This window comes from Schistocerca serialis, chromosome 4, assembly GCF_023864345.2.
Source record: "Schistocerca serialis cubense isolate TAMUIC-IGC-003099 chromosome 4, iqSchSeri2.2, whole genome shotgun sequence".
Taxonomy (NCBI): Eukaryota; Metazoa; Arthropoda; class Insecta; order Orthoptera; family Acrididae; genus Schistocerca; species Schistocerca serialis.
This window is the reverse complement of record NC_064641.1, coordinates 273,305,818-273,322,911: the sequence shown is the minus strand read 5'-3', so window position 1 is coordinate 273,322,911 and position 17,094 is coordinate 273,305,818. Positions and strand designations below refer to the sequence as shown.

Here is a 17,094-nt window from a genome sequence, read left to right as displayed (position 1 = left end):
ATTCCATTTAGCCTGAAGATGAGGTTTACCTCGAATAATGTCGCTAAATAAATAAGTAATACAGTAGTTGACGAAGTTTGTAACTGGTAGCGGTAATTTAAAAAACCTTTACATATTTTTTGAGACAGTCACGGTCGAAAAATAGTCAAAATGGCTTCAAATTGTTTTGTACTTACTCATGATCCATTGTTTGATTTAGTTTTAGCAGGCACAACGGAACAAAAATCTGCCACAGGGAGTAATATTTTATCTTGAAGGTGAGGCACTTGTAATGCACAGGATGAAGTTGATGTGTTCACAGTAAGCCACTATGTAATTGTTTGCATGCTGTTACTTATTACCGCGAGTGTTACCGCTGCAGGTGTTCTACTCAGTCATGATGGGCTCCTGGATGTTCGGTATGTCGTCGCCCTTCATTGAGGCCTTCTCGATGGCTAGGGGAGCCGCTGCCAAAGTCTTCGCCGTCATTGACCGCAAGTCGCCCATCGATAGCTTGTCTGAAGAGGGCGAGCGCCCGTCTGACGTCAACGGCGATGTGAGTTTCCAAGACGTCCACTTCGAGTACCCTTCACGGAAGGGCGTCAGGGTGAGTGCACAGTCATCTTTCGAAACCAAAGTAGTTATTACTCATTTGTTATGTCTCATATCGTATTGAACAGTGACATTAGGTTTTACGTATACTGCTAAACAGTCGAGTGCATTATTGCTCTATGTAGAGAGGAATGATAAATAGTAACTAGTGGAACGGGAAAGTAAACTGTTGAAAAAAACCGGTTCAGTTGTTAAGATATGAGATAATTTAGATTGATCGCGTCATTTAACAAAATGCAAGTTTGTGCTACACGGAGTGCTATTTTCAATATCCGACATATCTAATTAGCAACTAGAGTTGAATATATAAATGTCATGCTCAAACAACTTCAATCTCCACTTAAAGGTACCTGATGGGGGCACATATGCGTCTCGGAATATTTACTTACATACTTTTAAGAGTAAGCTTTTCCGCGATGTTAGTCTTTGTTGTACCACTTCCCACTACAGCCAGTTTAGCATTTTTCTTACGCCCTTCCAGTGACTAAAAAAATGACGAGGAACCGCGCTGACCTCGTCTAAATTTTTCTATTTCTTCCGATAATACAGCTAAGGAAGGTTCCCAGAATGACAAACAGCGCTCGACAATCTGTCGGATGATATCTGATTTAATGAATAACACTTCAATAAAACTTTTTCATTGAATTTCAATGTCACACATGTTTTCCACACAACGTGACGCATATGACCGATCTAGCTAAAATACGTTTATGACTGGTTCCAGACATCAGTCGCCGATGTTGTGATGCAGTATTAGATCTTTTCACTTATTTACGTATTGTACACTACCTTTTTTGGCGAAGATCAGACGTTTGTACGAGGGCAGTTCAATAAGTAATGCAACACATTTTTTTTCTCGGCCAATTTTGGTTGAAAAAACCGGAAATTTCTTGTGGAATATTTTCAAACATTCCCGCTTCGTCTCGTGTAGTTTCTTTGACTTCCAACAGGTGGCAGCGCTGTACGGAGCTGTTAAAATGGCGTCTGTAACGGATGTGCGTTGCAAACAACGGGCAGCGATCGAGTTTCTTTTGGCGGAAAATCAGGTCATCTCAGATATTCATAGGCGCTTGCAGAATGTCTACGGTGATCTGGCAGTGGACAAAAGCACGGTGAGTCGTTGGGATCGCCGCAAGGTCAAGCAAGACTGTCTGATCTCCCGCGTGCGGGCCGGCCGTGCACAGCTGTGACTCCTGCAATGGCGGAGCGTGCGAACACACTCGTTCGAGATGATCGATGGATCACCATCAAACAACTCAGTGCTCAACTTGACATCTCTGTTGGTAGTGCTGTCACAATTGTTCACCAGTTGGGATATTCAAAGGTTTGTTCCCGCTGGGTCCCTCGTTGTCTAACCGAACACCATAAAGAGCAAAGGAGAACCATCTGTGCGGAATTGCTTGCTCGTCATGTGGCTGAGGGTGACAATTTCTTGTCAAAGATTGTTACAGGCGATGAAACATGGGTTCATCACTTCGAACCTGAAACAAAACGGCAATCAATCGAGTGGCGCCACACCCACTCCCCTACCAAGAAAAAGTTTAAAGCCATACCCTCAGCCTGTAAAGTCATGGTTACAGTCTTCTGGGACGCTGAAGGGGTTATTCTGTTCGATGTCCTTCCCCATGGTCAAACGATCAACTCTGAAGTGTATTGTGCTACTCTTCAGAAATTGAAGAAACGACTTCAGCGTGTTCGTAGGCACAAAAATCTGAACGAACTTCTCCTTCTTCATGACAACGCAAGACCTCACACAAGTCTTCGCACCGGAGAGGAGCTCACAAAACTTCAGTGGACTGTTCTTCCTCATGCACCCTACAGCCCCGATCTCGCACCGTCGGATTTCCATATGTTTGGCCCAGTGAAGGACGCAATCCGTGGGAGGCACTACGCGGATGATGAAGAAGTTATTGATGCAGTACGCCGTTGGCTCCGACATCGACCAGTGGAATGGTACCGTGCAGGCATACAGGCCCTCATTTCAAGGTGGCGTAAGGCCGTAGCATTGAATGGAGATTACGTTGAAAAATAGTGTTGTGTAGCTAAAAGATTGGGGAATAACCTGGTGTATTTCAATGCTGAATAAAACAACCCCTGTTTCAGAAAAAAATGTGTTGCATTACTTATTGAACTGCCCTCGTATTTGCATCAAGTGTGGATCATTTGCTGGTGTTCCTGTATTTTACTTCATTACGGTATTATTATTCATATTTACCTCCGAGGATAAATAGATATATTTCACATTTTCAGATCCTGCAAGGCCTGAACCTCAAGATCAAAGCCGGAGAGACGGTGGCGCTAGTGGGCAGCTCCGGCTGTGGCAAGTCCACGTGTATCCAGCTGATACAGCGCTTCTATGACCCTCTGCAAGGAAAAGTGCGTACCACACACAGCTTTGTTTTTTCCTAGCCTTTATTCGAACGTTACAGACAAGAAACTAATTTGAATGCAGATATCCCCTAGAGAATAACGTTTCTCTCTCGTCTCCGTCTTTGGTGGACAAAAATTAAGACGGATTAACGGAGAATTAAGGTTGGAAAGATAGTTAAGATAGAACGAGGTAGTCGAAAAAGAATCATTTGAGACAAAACACAACAAACAAATAAAGTGAAAACGACGATGTAGATGGTGATCATCAACATTACCGTAATTATCATCATCATTATCGCTGGTATCATAACCAATAACTGAGCCGTCTAGTTAATTTGGTCCTCTGACAATGGTCCTGTAATTTTAAAAGCATGAGCCTCCTAATGGAATGCAATGATGAAATAGCGTAAGTCGCAGATACAGCAAGGGTGGATGGAGCCACTAAAGCCTTAACGATTTTGCATTGGTAAGTTACTGGGAAAGGAGATTACTTAAAAACAGTTGTATGACCGACATTACAATATTTTCCAGTGTGTGGGACCAACACAAAATAGGACGAAAAAAGTATGTAGAATAAATACAAAGGACAGCATGAAAGGTAACAGTTTTTTGTCCACAGGAGAGTGTCGTGGAAATGAAAAACCTTAAACGACAAACGCTTGAAAACGCACGTCAGCTACCTCGCGAAAGCCTGCTTACAAAGGTTCAAGAACGAGTATTTAGTGCGGAATCTAGGAATATGCTACAAGCTCCTACGTACCTCTCGTGCAGGAACTGCGAACACGATATTAATTACAGGTAGTAAAGAGACATCAAAGCAATCATTTTTCCCACGCTCCATAAGCAAATGACACGGGAAGAAACTCTAATACGTCGCACAACAGGAAGTACTCTCTGTCATAACCTTCATAGCGTTGTAGTTTACATAGTAAAGACGTAGATTTAGATTTTAGCTCGTTAGTTCACCATAGGAGAAAACGTCCAGTGCTTTTACTTTCTATTGTGTGTGACTGGCACACTGTATTCAAGTCGTAGGAAACCCGAATGTCACAGTGAATGTATCTGAAGGATATCAAAACTGATCGTTCCGGGAGCAAACTAGAAGCTGTACTCAGGCGCTATAACCTGTCTCGATTTTCCTTTAATGCGGCAAACTAGAAGCTATTCTCAGGCACCATCACCTACCTCGAATTTGCTTTAATGCATCATTTCATTTGCAATGGAAATGATTTCGTTTGGAAGGACACATTTAACGAGAGCACAGGTAAGGTCTACAGCGTTTAAAACTTAGTGTCACTGTCATTGGCGTGGTCAGAGATCCCACAGCAACGTCGGTTTACACGCTTCCCGTTGTCGGCTTCGAGAAGCTGCCCAGTAGGCCAGGGGACTTTCCAGCTGCAACTCCGTCAGACAAAGGCACCGTGTACGTCGACGAATTGTTGTCTTGTTGCTTTCGCCCTAAGTGAGAAGTTGCCACATGCGAAAACAATAAATAAATATAAATAGAGTTCGGTAGCCGAAGCAGGCCTCAGAGACATAACGAGGACGAGTAAATATATCGTTTTCGCTAGGTTAGAGAGAACGATGTGGCAAAATTACCGCCGTTCGCAAGTACTTTAACTACCAAATTATAACACCGCTTTGTTTCTCACTAGTATTGGAGAAAGTCTTCGAACAGGTCTTCAACGACATTAGACGTGTGGATCTTGATCAAAAAATAACAAGATAACAGCGACGCAAACCTCTGCCCCGCTGTCAGGAGGAGAGTCCCACAAACGTTTGTTCCAATGCACAAACTGTAAGTAAACACGTGACCACAGAACGGCTAGTGTGTTTATTATTGTGACTACCGTATAAAAATCTCAAAATGTTGACCTTTGTCAAATCGATTCCGAATAGAGACAGTACTGCACGTTGAATTTCGTCTGCCTGATCGCAACACACACCCTTGTTACGTTCGAGTTCATTTCTACAGGAGCAGTCAGTGTTTTCGTGTAGATCTATTTCCCTAATGTTCCCCACCAATAAAAAAGTCTGATGAACGTGCCGAATGTCTTCCGTATGACCAATCTCCCACTACTCTGTTAAGAAGGCCTGTAATTTTCTGTGGAAATGGACTGGACGTCCATCATGTTTGTACCATACGAACTGCCTTACGTCTCGTGGGGTTCAAAAATGGTTCAAATGGCTCTGAGCACTATGGGACTCAACTGCTGTGGTCATCAGTCCTCTAGAACTTAGAACTACTTAAACCTAACTAACCTAAGGACATCACACACATCCATGCCCGAGGCAGGATTCGAACCTGCGACCGTAGCAGCAGCGCGGCTCCGGACTGGAGCGCCTAGAACCACACGGCCACCGCGGCCGGCTCTCGTGGGGTGTCTTCCAGTAACTGGTGCAGAATATCTCTTAGGAACCGTAGATCTTCAAGCTGCCTCGTAGTGACACTTGGATCCTGTCTTACCGCTGCTGTCATTTTACTTGCTTTTTATCCTTCACACGTCTAGTGCCTTGATTTTTTATGATGTTTGAAAGAAAGATCTTGAGGACTTGGTACCACCAGGATACATTTCAGCATACATCCACAAAGCTGTGGTACGCATTGTAAAAGTTTGAACAGCTTCACGGCAGTGCACAGATTGAAGGGCTTCAAGCGCAATGGTGTCAGTGACCCTAATATTATCGCAACTGGGAGTGAGGCCGCTTCAGTCGGCTTTTATGAGACTGTGAAACATTTGATAGTATAACCACCGCTGTTTTGAAATCATTCACAGTACGATGCGTTTTTCTTAGTCGCCACTGTTCTGATCTACTGCAGCGTCACCGCATGTTTCCGGCTACTGCCACGCGATGTCAGGTGAAATAATATAGTGATCCGGTAATGAACACACGAACTGTATTATGAGGACAGTATATCGTGGCAGTCGGCCGCGATCATAAACAAACAGCCTGGCGAGGGGAGAGGAGCGGTGCGGGGAATAAGCTCTGCCTCCCTCTCGAAGTGCTGCCTTCCTACGTCCGCGTTCTGTGCTTCCACGAAAGCAGAATTGACATAACGGGTACAGAGATCGCTGATTTCTTTTCTTGTGGCGAGAGTCTCATTCGAATCTGTTTATGCAGCAGGATTAGTTTCTTCACTCATCTGAAAGATTCCGGAAATAGCGATCGTGTGAGACCCAACTCGCTTTATTTGTTCATGAGACCCAGAAAAGATTAGATACAGGCTCCCAGGTAGATGCTATTTTTCTTGACTTCCGGAAGGCGTTCGATACAGTTCCGCACTGTCGCCTGATAAACAAAGTAAGAGCCTACGGAATATCAGACCAGCTGTGTGGCTGGATTGAAGAGTTTTTAGCAAACAGAACACAGCATGTTGTTCTCAATGGAGAGACGTCTACAGACGTTAAAGTAACTTCTGGCGTGCCACAGGGGAGTGTTATGGGACCATTGCTTTTCATAATATATATAAATGATATAGTAGATAGTGTTGGAAGTTCCATGCGGCTTTTCGCGGATGATGCTGTAGTATACAGAGAAGTTGCAGCATTAGAAAATTGTAGCGAAATGCAGGAAGATCTGCAGCGGATAGGCACTTGGTGCAGGGAGTGGCAACTGACCCTTAACATAGACAAATGTAATGTATTGCGAATACATAGAAAGAAGGATCCTTTTTTGTATGATTATATGATAGCGGAACAAACACTGGTAGCAGTTACTTCTCTTAAATATCTGGGCGTATGCGTGCGGAACGATTTGAAGTGGAATGATCATATAAAATTAATTGTTGGTAAGGCGGGTACCAAGTTGAGATTCTTTGGAAGAGTCCTTAGAAAATGTAGTCCATCAACAAAGGAGGTGGCTTACAAAACACTCGTTCGACCTATACTTGAGTATTGCTCATCAGTGTGGGATCCGTACCAGATCGGGTTGACGGAGGAGATAGAGAAGATCCAAAGAAGAGCGGCGCGTTTCGTCACAGGGTTATTTGGTTACCATGATAGCGTTACGGAGATGTTTAACAAACTCAAGTGGCAGACTCTGCGAGAGAGGCGCTCTGCATCGCGGTGTAGCTTGCTCGCCAGGTTTCGAGAGGGTGCGTTTCTGGATGAGGTATCGAATATATTGCTTCCCCCTACTTATACCTCCCGAGGAGATCACGAATGTAAAATTAGAGCGATTAGAGCGCGCGCGGAGGCTTTCAGACAGTCGTTCTTCCCGCGAACCATACGCGACTGGAACAGGAAAGGGAGGTAATGACAGTGGCACGTAAAGTGCCCTCCGCCACACACCGTTGGGTGGCTTGCGGAGTATAAATGTAGATGTAGATGTAGAAAGTTAGGGAAAGAAACAAGCATTGGTAGTGCCTACAGCGGAATTGTTTGCTGCGGTTGGCGGTGGTAGTTCAGTCCCGACCTCTGACGGTATCTTATGCAACAATAGTTCAAAACACTCCCCACCTGTGACTGCCACAACACAGTGTCCACATAATACCTTGTGTTACGTGTTAGTTTACATCTGGCACAGTAGGGCAGACGTCGTGTGACCACTGCTCTAGACGGCTGGACAGTGGTTTACGGTGCTGTTATCTTGTTACTACTGGATCAAATTACGCACATTTTACACAGTCCGAGTGGTCCTCGAAGGCATGTTTCATCTGTAAGAAAATGTAAAATCGTTGTTATTTTCGGTATCTACGGTTCCATCTAAAAATTAAGTAAAATCGGTGTTATTTTTGGCAGCAATAAACATTAAAAATTGCGTCAGAAAATCTGCAGCATTGTCCACTTAAACTGAACAAAAATCGAAACTCGGTAGACTTATTTGTTCTGGGTTCACTGGGTAATTGTTAAGTACATGTAACATTTGAAAAACTCGGTACAGGTAAATGGCAAATAATAACGTAACAAATGGTATAGTGTGTGAAAGAGCCAAGTTGTCAAAGCCTTTTTTTACAGTCTTCATAGATGTTCTACGTGTCCACCTTTCATCACACGGCGCACAACTAATCGGTAGTCCAATACTGCCCATATGCGATACAACATATCAGGAACGACAGTAAAAATAGCTGATACGATGCGATGTCTCAAGTCTTCGATGTTCTGTGGTAAAGACGGAACGTGACGCTGTCCTTAGTATAACTCCACAAGAAAAAATCGGAAGGCGTCGAATCCGGCGACCGTGACAGCCGCACGAGCAGCGCCAGGTCAGCAGCCGCAGTGCGGCCTGTCCAGCTACGTGGCAGCGTCCCACTCAGGTAATAACAAAAATTGTGCTGATGTGTAGGGGCGACTTGTTGTTGACATGAGCCAAAATTTCAGCAAGTCGTGATTGGTGATAAAGTTGACACCTCTCGGAATAACTAACGTGTTCGACAATGGCATGTAGATTATCAACCACCCATCATCCCTCCCCCCCCCCCCCCCCCCGATATGAATGTGTTGTGTCGGTTGACCTTCCCTGGATGATGAAAACTGGCTTCATCACTGAAGGTTAATTTGTTTGCGAAGTCGTCATTATCAAGATGGTTCAAAAATGGTTCAAATGGCTCTGAGCACTATGGGACTTAACATCTATGGTCATCAGTCCCCTAGAACTTAGAACTACTTAAACCTAACTAACCTAAGGACATTACACAACACCCAGTCATCACGAGGCAGAGAAAATCCCTGGCCCCGAAGATGGTTCTACACAGCAATGTAGAACTGTAGACGGCGTAAAGTATCGTCAAAGCTTATTGCTTGCAGGATTTGTAATTTGTACGGCTTTTACTTTACTTTACTTTTGCGTGTCCAAATCAAATTTTATTTTTTCAATAGTTAGCCACCGCTACGGCTTTGTCGTTGGCTTGTAGCAGGTCACTAAAACTGCAGGGCTCCGGCAGTAGTCGGCACATGAGCAGATGTGCCTCGTCTTGTACCTCTCCACATCCGCAAAGAACGTCGTCATCGTTAGTCAGCAGTCCCCACTTGCACAGATTAGTTTTGCATCTGGGTACACCAGCCCTCGGCCTATTTAGTGTTCTCCACACTGTACAAGGAAGTTTGTTTCCAGGTGCCATTTGCTCTTTTGGTATTATCTGCAGTGCGGTTTGTTCATTTTCCCATTTACGGACTCTATTATCTTCCTGTGAACCGTTAAGGATCTTGGTTCTTGCAATAAAGCTATTTCTAGACTTAAACTTCCGAGCCTGAGTGACGTGCCCATTCAGTGGGTGTCGAGAATCTGTTTCTTTCTTTGTTCTCTCAGCGTCTGCTGCCACCTGCCTTCTGATCTTGGATGGGGAAATTCCAGCAAGTAGGTACAAATTACCCGTTGTTGTGGGTCTGAGACAGCCTGTAACAATTCGCATTGTCTCTTTTACACTTATATCAACCTGTTTAGCATGTGCAGATGCTTCCCATACTAACGCTGCATAGTCTGCTGCAGAAACACACAGAGCAAGTGCTGATGTTCTCAGTACTGATGGTTGAGCTCCCCATTCATAGTTTGTCAGCCTGCGGATGATGTTATTCCTGGAGCAGCCTTTAGCCTTGGTGTTTTGGCAATGCTGCTTGAAGGAAAGCGTTCTGTCAAGTACAACCCCAAGGTATTTAGGTGTTGGACAGTGCTTTAGCTTCTTACCTTGCCATGTAACGTCGAGCTCAACTCCAGCATCTCTATTGCGCAGATGGAAAGCACATACTTGGGTTTTGTCAGTGTTTGGCTTGAGGTGATTGGCGTCGTAGTGTTGAGCCAGTTCTTCAAGCGCTCTAGAGAGATTTCCAGATGTTGCATCAAAATTGGACCCCTGGACCACCACAGCTGTGTCATCAGCATATACGAACAGTCTTGCATCTTGAGGTATAGTTTGGTCATTATTGTACACATTATAAAGGATGGGAGAAAGTACACTTCCTTGTGGTAAGCCATTCTTCTGCAGTCGCCATCTACTGTTCTTACCATTTAGGGAGACATAAAATCTTCGATTCTGCAGAAGACTACCAATAACCATCGTCAACCTACAGTCCCCTGTGAGATGATATAATTTGCGCAATAGCTTTCTGTGGTTTACCGTGTCGTATGCAGCAGTAAGATCTATGAAAGCTGCTCCAGTTATTAATTTTTTTTTAAACCCATCCTCTATATGTTGCGTCAGATTAAGTATTTGCCCACAACAAGATCTTCCTGGTCTGAAACCGGCTTGTTCCTTTATGAGCTTTCCATCTATAGTTTCTGCCACCCGGTTGAGAATCATCCGCTCCAGTATATTATAGAGATGGCATAGAAGTGACACTGGTCTGTAACTTTTGGGGTCCTTTATCTCCTTGCCAGGTTTTAGTAAAGCCACCACTCTCGCCTGCCGCCATAGTTTTGGAATATTCAGCTCTTTAATACAGGTGTTCATTATTTGTAGTAACCATTTTCGAGCTTTGGGCCCAAACTGTTTTATCTGCTCCCTTCTAAGGTCATCAGTTCCAGCGGCCTTATTCAGTTTCATACTCTGAATGGCGTCTTCCAGTTCGGTTGCTGTGAATGAAGCATTGAGGAGTCCATAATCTTTTTGTTCTAGGGGTATAACTCTTTCCCTTTCTCTTTTCCCTTTGGTTTTCCCATTCTTCAGAAGTTAGCTAGCAATCTGATTTGCTGTTACCCCGTTGTTCTTCTGCTGGTGGTCAGTTGGGTCCCCACTTAAGTTTTTCAGTAATTTCCATGCACGTCTGCTGTTTTGTTTCATGTCAAGATTCTCGACTAGTTTGCACCACCGTGATCTCTTATCCTCAGCAATAGCCCGCATAAGTTCCTCCCCAGCCTCCATCGTATCTTCGCTGAAGGGGTCCTGAGTGAACAGCTTTTGGTACCTGTCAAGTAAGACCTTGCTGCTGCCGGTCAGACCCTGGATGTACTGGGTACGGCAACCCCTTGGGATGTTTTTCCTTGAGATCCCTTTCACAAAATCGATAAATCTACCATACTCATCTGGTCGAGTTAGTCCATTTGTACGGCTTCACCCTTAATTAGTTTAGAAGGATTTTCCACACGTATGGCCGAGGGAAGTTTTATTTTACGCTAGCGAGATAGGTGGACATTGTGGGGGCGTGCAGCGTCACTTCCGTCACACGGTCCACTGTCCTGACACGGACACGCCAAGTCAGCCCGAATACTTTGCACCTCATAAACAACCATTCTCCTCGATTTTCTTGTACCACCTCAGTACGCAATTGTAAAGTGGTGGTGTCTTGTGAAACTTGCAGCGGAAAACTTTTTGGCCGGCCGAAGTGGCCGTGCGGTTAAAGGCGCTGCAGTCTGGAACTGCAAGACCGCTACGGTCGCAGGTTCGAATCCTGCCTCGGGCATGGATGTTTGTGATGTCCTTAGGTTAGTTAGGTTTAACTAGTTCTAAGTTCTAGGGGACTAATGACCTCAGCAGTTGAGTCCCATAGTGCTCAGAGCCATTTGAACCATTTTTTGAAAACTTTTTGCACATGACAGGATCGAATGGTACTGATGGCCGGAAGTCCCCCCACCTGGAGAAGTTCAGCCGCCAAGTACCAAGTCTTTTCAGTTGACGTTGCATTGGGCGACCTGCGGGTCCATGACCATGAAATGATTAATAGGGCCACCGGTCTGGTTGAACATAGAAAACGCCACATCAAAACATTTACTGATTAAAAAACAACTTCTTCTATTGAAGACAGTGTGGAGAACTTACTCATTTATTAACTTTTACAACGTGTGTAGGGTGTCCCACAAAGATTGGTCAATATTCATGAACACGACAGGAACGATCATTTGAAGCACAACACTTCATACGGACATATGCCTTGTTCCGAATGGTTTCTGGGATAGAGCGCATTTAATGTACAGCAAAGGGTGTTTATAAATGAATATCGGGGTTTTGACGCTTTGTAATATTTATTATATTAAACTTACAGTTATGAATGATATGTCAAATGAAAAAGCAAACTCAAAGAGTTTTACCAAGAACCTTATAAATGTTCAATGTGAGCACCATTTGTCACATGGCACACATCCTTGATGAAGCTCCAAAGGACAAAATCGCATGCCGTTAGGTCGGGTGAACGTGGAAGCCATGCAAAGCAAGCCCTGTCATTGGGCCCCTTGCGGCCTATGTAGCGCTTGGGTACTTCGCTACTACCGCTGTCTAGCGGATTGCGGCGGAAACATTGCGCTCTGCTCATGCGTACTGGTGCCAAACACAACTGTTTGAGTTGCTCTTTCATTTAACATGTCATTTATAACTGTAAGTTTAATGTACTAAATATTATAAAGCGTTAAAACCCTGATATTCATTTATAAACACCGTGTATTATTATTTTTTGTATTATTCAATATCCACATGCCCAATAGTTAGTAAACATTACAAGATGCGTTTCAGAAAATATTAACTGAAAAACACATATTTTAAACACATCCACCTCTAAGCATTATTGTACACTGCTCTTAACAGCTGTTTACGGTTCATAATAAATGTTCGAGAATCCTACCGTCATCTTCAGTGCATTTGCGTACCCTTAGGAGAATCGTTGCGTTGCTTGTATGAATGCCTCTGCACACCTAATAAGAACACTAGCGTCCGTTATGCGGCCAAATGGTTCATCTCGTGTATTCATCTTTCTTTATGCACCTCAGACTTCATCAAAACGCATAAGCAAACCAGTAATGGCGTAAGGTCTGGCGGTTTTGGTGGTCAGTTAATTGAACTGCCGCGACGAAACCAGCGAATGCGGTAACTGCGATTCAGATTGTGGCTCATACGGTTGGTAAAATGTGGAGGGCCTCTGTCATGTTGGAATTACATTAAAGTTCGCGTGGCCAAAGGAACGTCCTCAACCTGTTCAACAAACAAAGTTTACAAAAAAGTAAGTAATTCTGTCCCGGTAATTCTGTCCCGCCTCTCTCTCTTCTAAAATGATTCCACCTATCAACATGTTACCGATCTTGCCGTACCAGACAATGATGGAAAAAGTACTTGGAAATTTTCTGCTCTAACCTGTGTATTTTTCTGGGACCATCGATGATTACTAGGTGTGTTATTGATTCCATTCTGTGTAAACGTGGCTTCATCAGTGAACACAATCGATCGAAGCAAATGACGATTGTCACTTAACCAGTGACAAAATTCTAGTCGTGTGGCATTGTCGCCAATGTGAATACTGTGGACACGCTATCTGTGAAACGGGTATAAGATTTCCGCATGTGATGTTCCTGCTCGTGGGGCACCCATACGTACGGAAAGCCACTGTGTTCTGGCAGTAGGACCACATTGCACCATTTCAACAGTGTGTTACAGTTCTTGCTCAGGTTATTGAACTATACCTTTAGAAGAAAAATAGGAACTTGGGAGAAGACCTGTTTTACACAATGTGCTCTCTGGTAAACACTCTACGATCAGGAATTCGACGTGTTGGAAAGCACCGAAGGTGTTCTTCTTCAGTAGCAGGAGAACTACCCTCGCAGAAGCGTTAAACATACACGAAATCTGCATATTCTTCATTAGTGTAGATGAATGGAATTTTAGCCAGCGCCTGTACAAACATAGTTATCAGATGCTGCTCTCTGATTCGTTCTCAGTTCATCGCACTACTTTACCCACAATATGCCATGGACAACTGCGCGTTCAACTGGCTAATTTAGTGGCAGAAAGACATCCAGAGCAAAGAGGTTGAAAGCAATGGGGTAAAACGTCAAAGAGCTAGGAAAGATAAGACACATGTGCGAGCCGCTAGTACAAAAACAAATATACCGGGTGATCAAAAAGTCATTATAAATTTGAAAACTGCATAAATCACAGAATAATGTAGATAGAGAGGTACAAATTGACACACACGCTTGGAATGACATGGGGTTTTATTAGCACCAAACAAAAACAAAAGTTCAAAAAATGTCCGACAGATGGCTCTTCATCTGATCAGAATAGCAATAACTAGCATAAAAAAGTAAGACAAAGCAAAGATGATGTTCTTTACAGGAAATGCTCAATATGTCCACCATCATTCCTCAACAATAGCTGTAGTCGAGGAATAATGTTGTGAACAGCACTGTAAAGCATGTCCGGAGTTATGGTGAGGCATTGGCGTCGGATGTTGTCTTTCAGCATCCCTAGAGATGTAGGTCGACCACGATACACTTGCGACTTCAGGTAACCCCAAAGCCAATAATCGCACGGACTGAGGTCTGGGGACCTGGGAGGCCAAGCATGACGAAAGTGGCGGCTGAGCACACGATCATCACCAAATGACGTGCGCAAGAGATCTTTCACGCGTCATTTTGTGAACTTTGTTTTTTTTTTGGGTTCTAATAAAACCCCATGTCGTTCCAAGCATGTGTGTCAATTTTTACCTGGCTATCTACATTATTCCGTGGTTTATTAAGTTTTCAAATTTATACTGACTTTTTGATCACCCGGTATATTAAATACGAAAATGACTGAAGCAGAAGAAATGTATTAAAATTTATGCTGCGCCCAAGACTCGAACCCGGGTCTTCTTGTCCTGGCAGTAGTGACAAAGTAAGGGGAAATAAGCAGAAGATATAATTGTATTTTGTATTGGGGAGGGCTCTCAACTTATGGAGTTCGTGCAGCAATGTGAACCGTAGTGCTGTAGATTGCAGTGTAGTGGTTAGCACTTCTGCCTAACAAGCAAGAAGACCTGGGTACGCCGGCCGCTGTGGCCGAGCGGTTCTAGGCGCCCAGTCCGGAACCGCGCTGCTCCTACGGTCGCACGTTCGAATCCTGCCTCGGGTATGGATGTGTGTGATGTCCTTAGGTTAGTTAGGTTTAAGTAGTTCTAAGTCTAGGGGACTGATGACCTCAGATGTTAAGTCCCATACTGCTTAGAGCCATTTGAACCATTTTTTTAGACCTGGGTACGAGTCCTCGCTGCAGCGCAAATTTTAATCCAGTTCTTCTGCTTCAATCACTATCGCAGACAAAAAAAAGAGACTTAAATGTCACAGGTAAAAATATAATTATCTTAAATATTTTCTATCTCGGAAACCGTTCGGAATACGGCACATGTGCATATTAAGCCTTTTGCGTCGAAAATCATTACTTTCATACCTCTGAAAGTTGACCGTTCCTCCTGGAACTCGTTGTATGTGTAGAGGAGTAGCTCGGATTGACAGAAGAGAATGCAGAATAGAAACGGCACCTCATCCTTGCCCTGCAGGTGCAGCTGGACGGACGCGACCTGAAGTCGCTGAACGTGGGCTGGCTGCGCTCGCAGATCGGCGTGGTGGGCCAGGAGCCGGTGCTCTTCCAGACCACCATCGCCGAGAACATCCGCTACGGGTGGGACACCTGCACCATGGAGGACATCGAGGAGGCTGCCAAGATGGCCAACGCCCACGATTTCATCTCCAAGTTGCCGCAGGTAGCCTCGTCGGTTTATTTTCCCTTTAATATTGGGACCTAAACTGCGGTTTCATTCCACTGTTCAATTCTGCCGCTTCTCTAATGACACTGTCGACACTCTCTCCATATAAATATAAACCGAGTGAAGAGGAACAGCAAATATTTTACGATGTGACTGATTCGAATACAACATTCCAAATAACATCTAATATTTTATTGGTTACAGACGTACCGGCAGATAATATGGAGCTAGGACTCTGTGTTAGAAAGGCGGACTGACCGTTTCAGATTTTTATTACAACTAAACATTCAAGAGTGATTACAAATTATTAAACCATTAATCACAAGCTTGCTTTTCGGGTACAGCTTCTGTGAATTATATGTCCCAGTGCATATACAGCAAATAACTTAAAGTTAAATAATTCAGGGAAGCTCACAACCAAATAGAATGGTTTCCTTTTAAAATTTTATTCTACCTGAAATTACTTAACACAAAAACCGTAAAAGTATAATGATCACATCAACAATTAAAATTTACTCGAACCTGCTTCACCAGAAAAACTGTAAAACCATAACTATTATTTTCACTACTCAGTAAAACAGGCCCGATTTTCTACTAACAATGAAACAGTAATTAAAGAATTTTGTCTTTGCTATTTATGTCCACGCTTCGTACACCAAGCAATGAAAGCACCTCACTTAATGTCACAATGAGGTAACATACAACCCTTAAGGTTACATTAAATACCAACACTTGACAGAGATTAGTACATTTCCTTTGACGGCAGCTTAGTTGATAACCCATGCATCCCAGTAGCCTCAGATCTGCTACGTAGACAACCGCCGTGCAGCACATAACAGCAAATGACGCCAGACATGTACTACTGGCGGTATTCACTGGAGATGCACAAACGTTACATTATATCAGCCATTTCATCACATAATCTGAAAACAGCCATAATTAGTTTCTGGAAACCAATATCACTAAGGGCAGTACCCGCAGAATTTTACCAAGTTGCGAGAAAATTACAGTAACAACACTGAGAGACTAATCTCCTCCAGATATTTTTTAAAAGCATAGCAGAGTGGTCAGTCACATAGCACTAGAAATTTAACAAATATCTTATACCTCTGGACACTACATTAGCTCAAACGTCGTGTGCTAACAGCGTGAGCAAAAGAACGAAGGCCTTTTTTTCGTAAATTGAAGGATACACCTTCAACATGCTTAAACCCGTTTCTTCATACATCTACATTTGAATCGTTGCCACTGTAATGGGAACCTTTAAAATAACTCTAGCCGGCCGGTGTGGCCATGCGGTTCTAGGCGCTTCAGTCTGGAACCGCGTGACAGCTACGGTCGCAGGATCGAATCCTGCCTCGGGCATAGATGTGTGTGATGTCCTTAGATTAGTTAGGTTTAAGTAGTTCTAAGTTCTAGGGGACTGATGACCACAGATGTTAAGTCCCATAGTGCTCAGAGCTACTTGAACCAAAATAACTCTGCTTGTATCAGGCAGAAATACTTCATTCCACATCTGCAGGAGTGGCTTGTGACATAAATATAATCAAAAGATTATGGCCAAGTGAGAAACGGTCCGATCTAACATACGAATTACGACTGCTCCCAATACAGTAAATTGCGTGATGAAATCACAATCGTTAGTGACAAAATCTTAACAGAGTACTGATTTGCTATCAATAATATCCACGTCCACCCCGATAGCTGAGTGGGCCGGCACTTTAGATCAGCGTGTTCGGTCAGAGAGCTGATT

At 43.7% G+C, this 17,094-nt stretch overlaps 1 protein-coding gene across 5 annotated transcripts in view; it reads left to right on the top strand.

Annotated features, from left to right (window-relative positions):
* LOC126473831 (ATP-dependent translocase ABCB1-like) overlaps window positions 1-17,094 on the top strand; it is a 272,239-nt gene that overhangs the window by 143,551 nt on the left and 111,594 nt on the right. For all 5 annotated transcript variants that reach the window (XM_050101157.1, XM_050101153.1, XM_050101154.1 and 2 more), the window contains 3 exons: window positions 362-586; window positions 2,842-2,967; window positions 15,135-15,338. In XM_050101157.1, coding sequence (XP_049957114.1) covers window positions 362-586; window positions 2,842-2,967; window positions 15,135-15,338 — 555 coding nt within the window. The remainder of the gene's footprint in view (window positions 1-361; window positions 587-2,841; window positions 2,968-15,134; window positions 15,339-17,094) is intronic.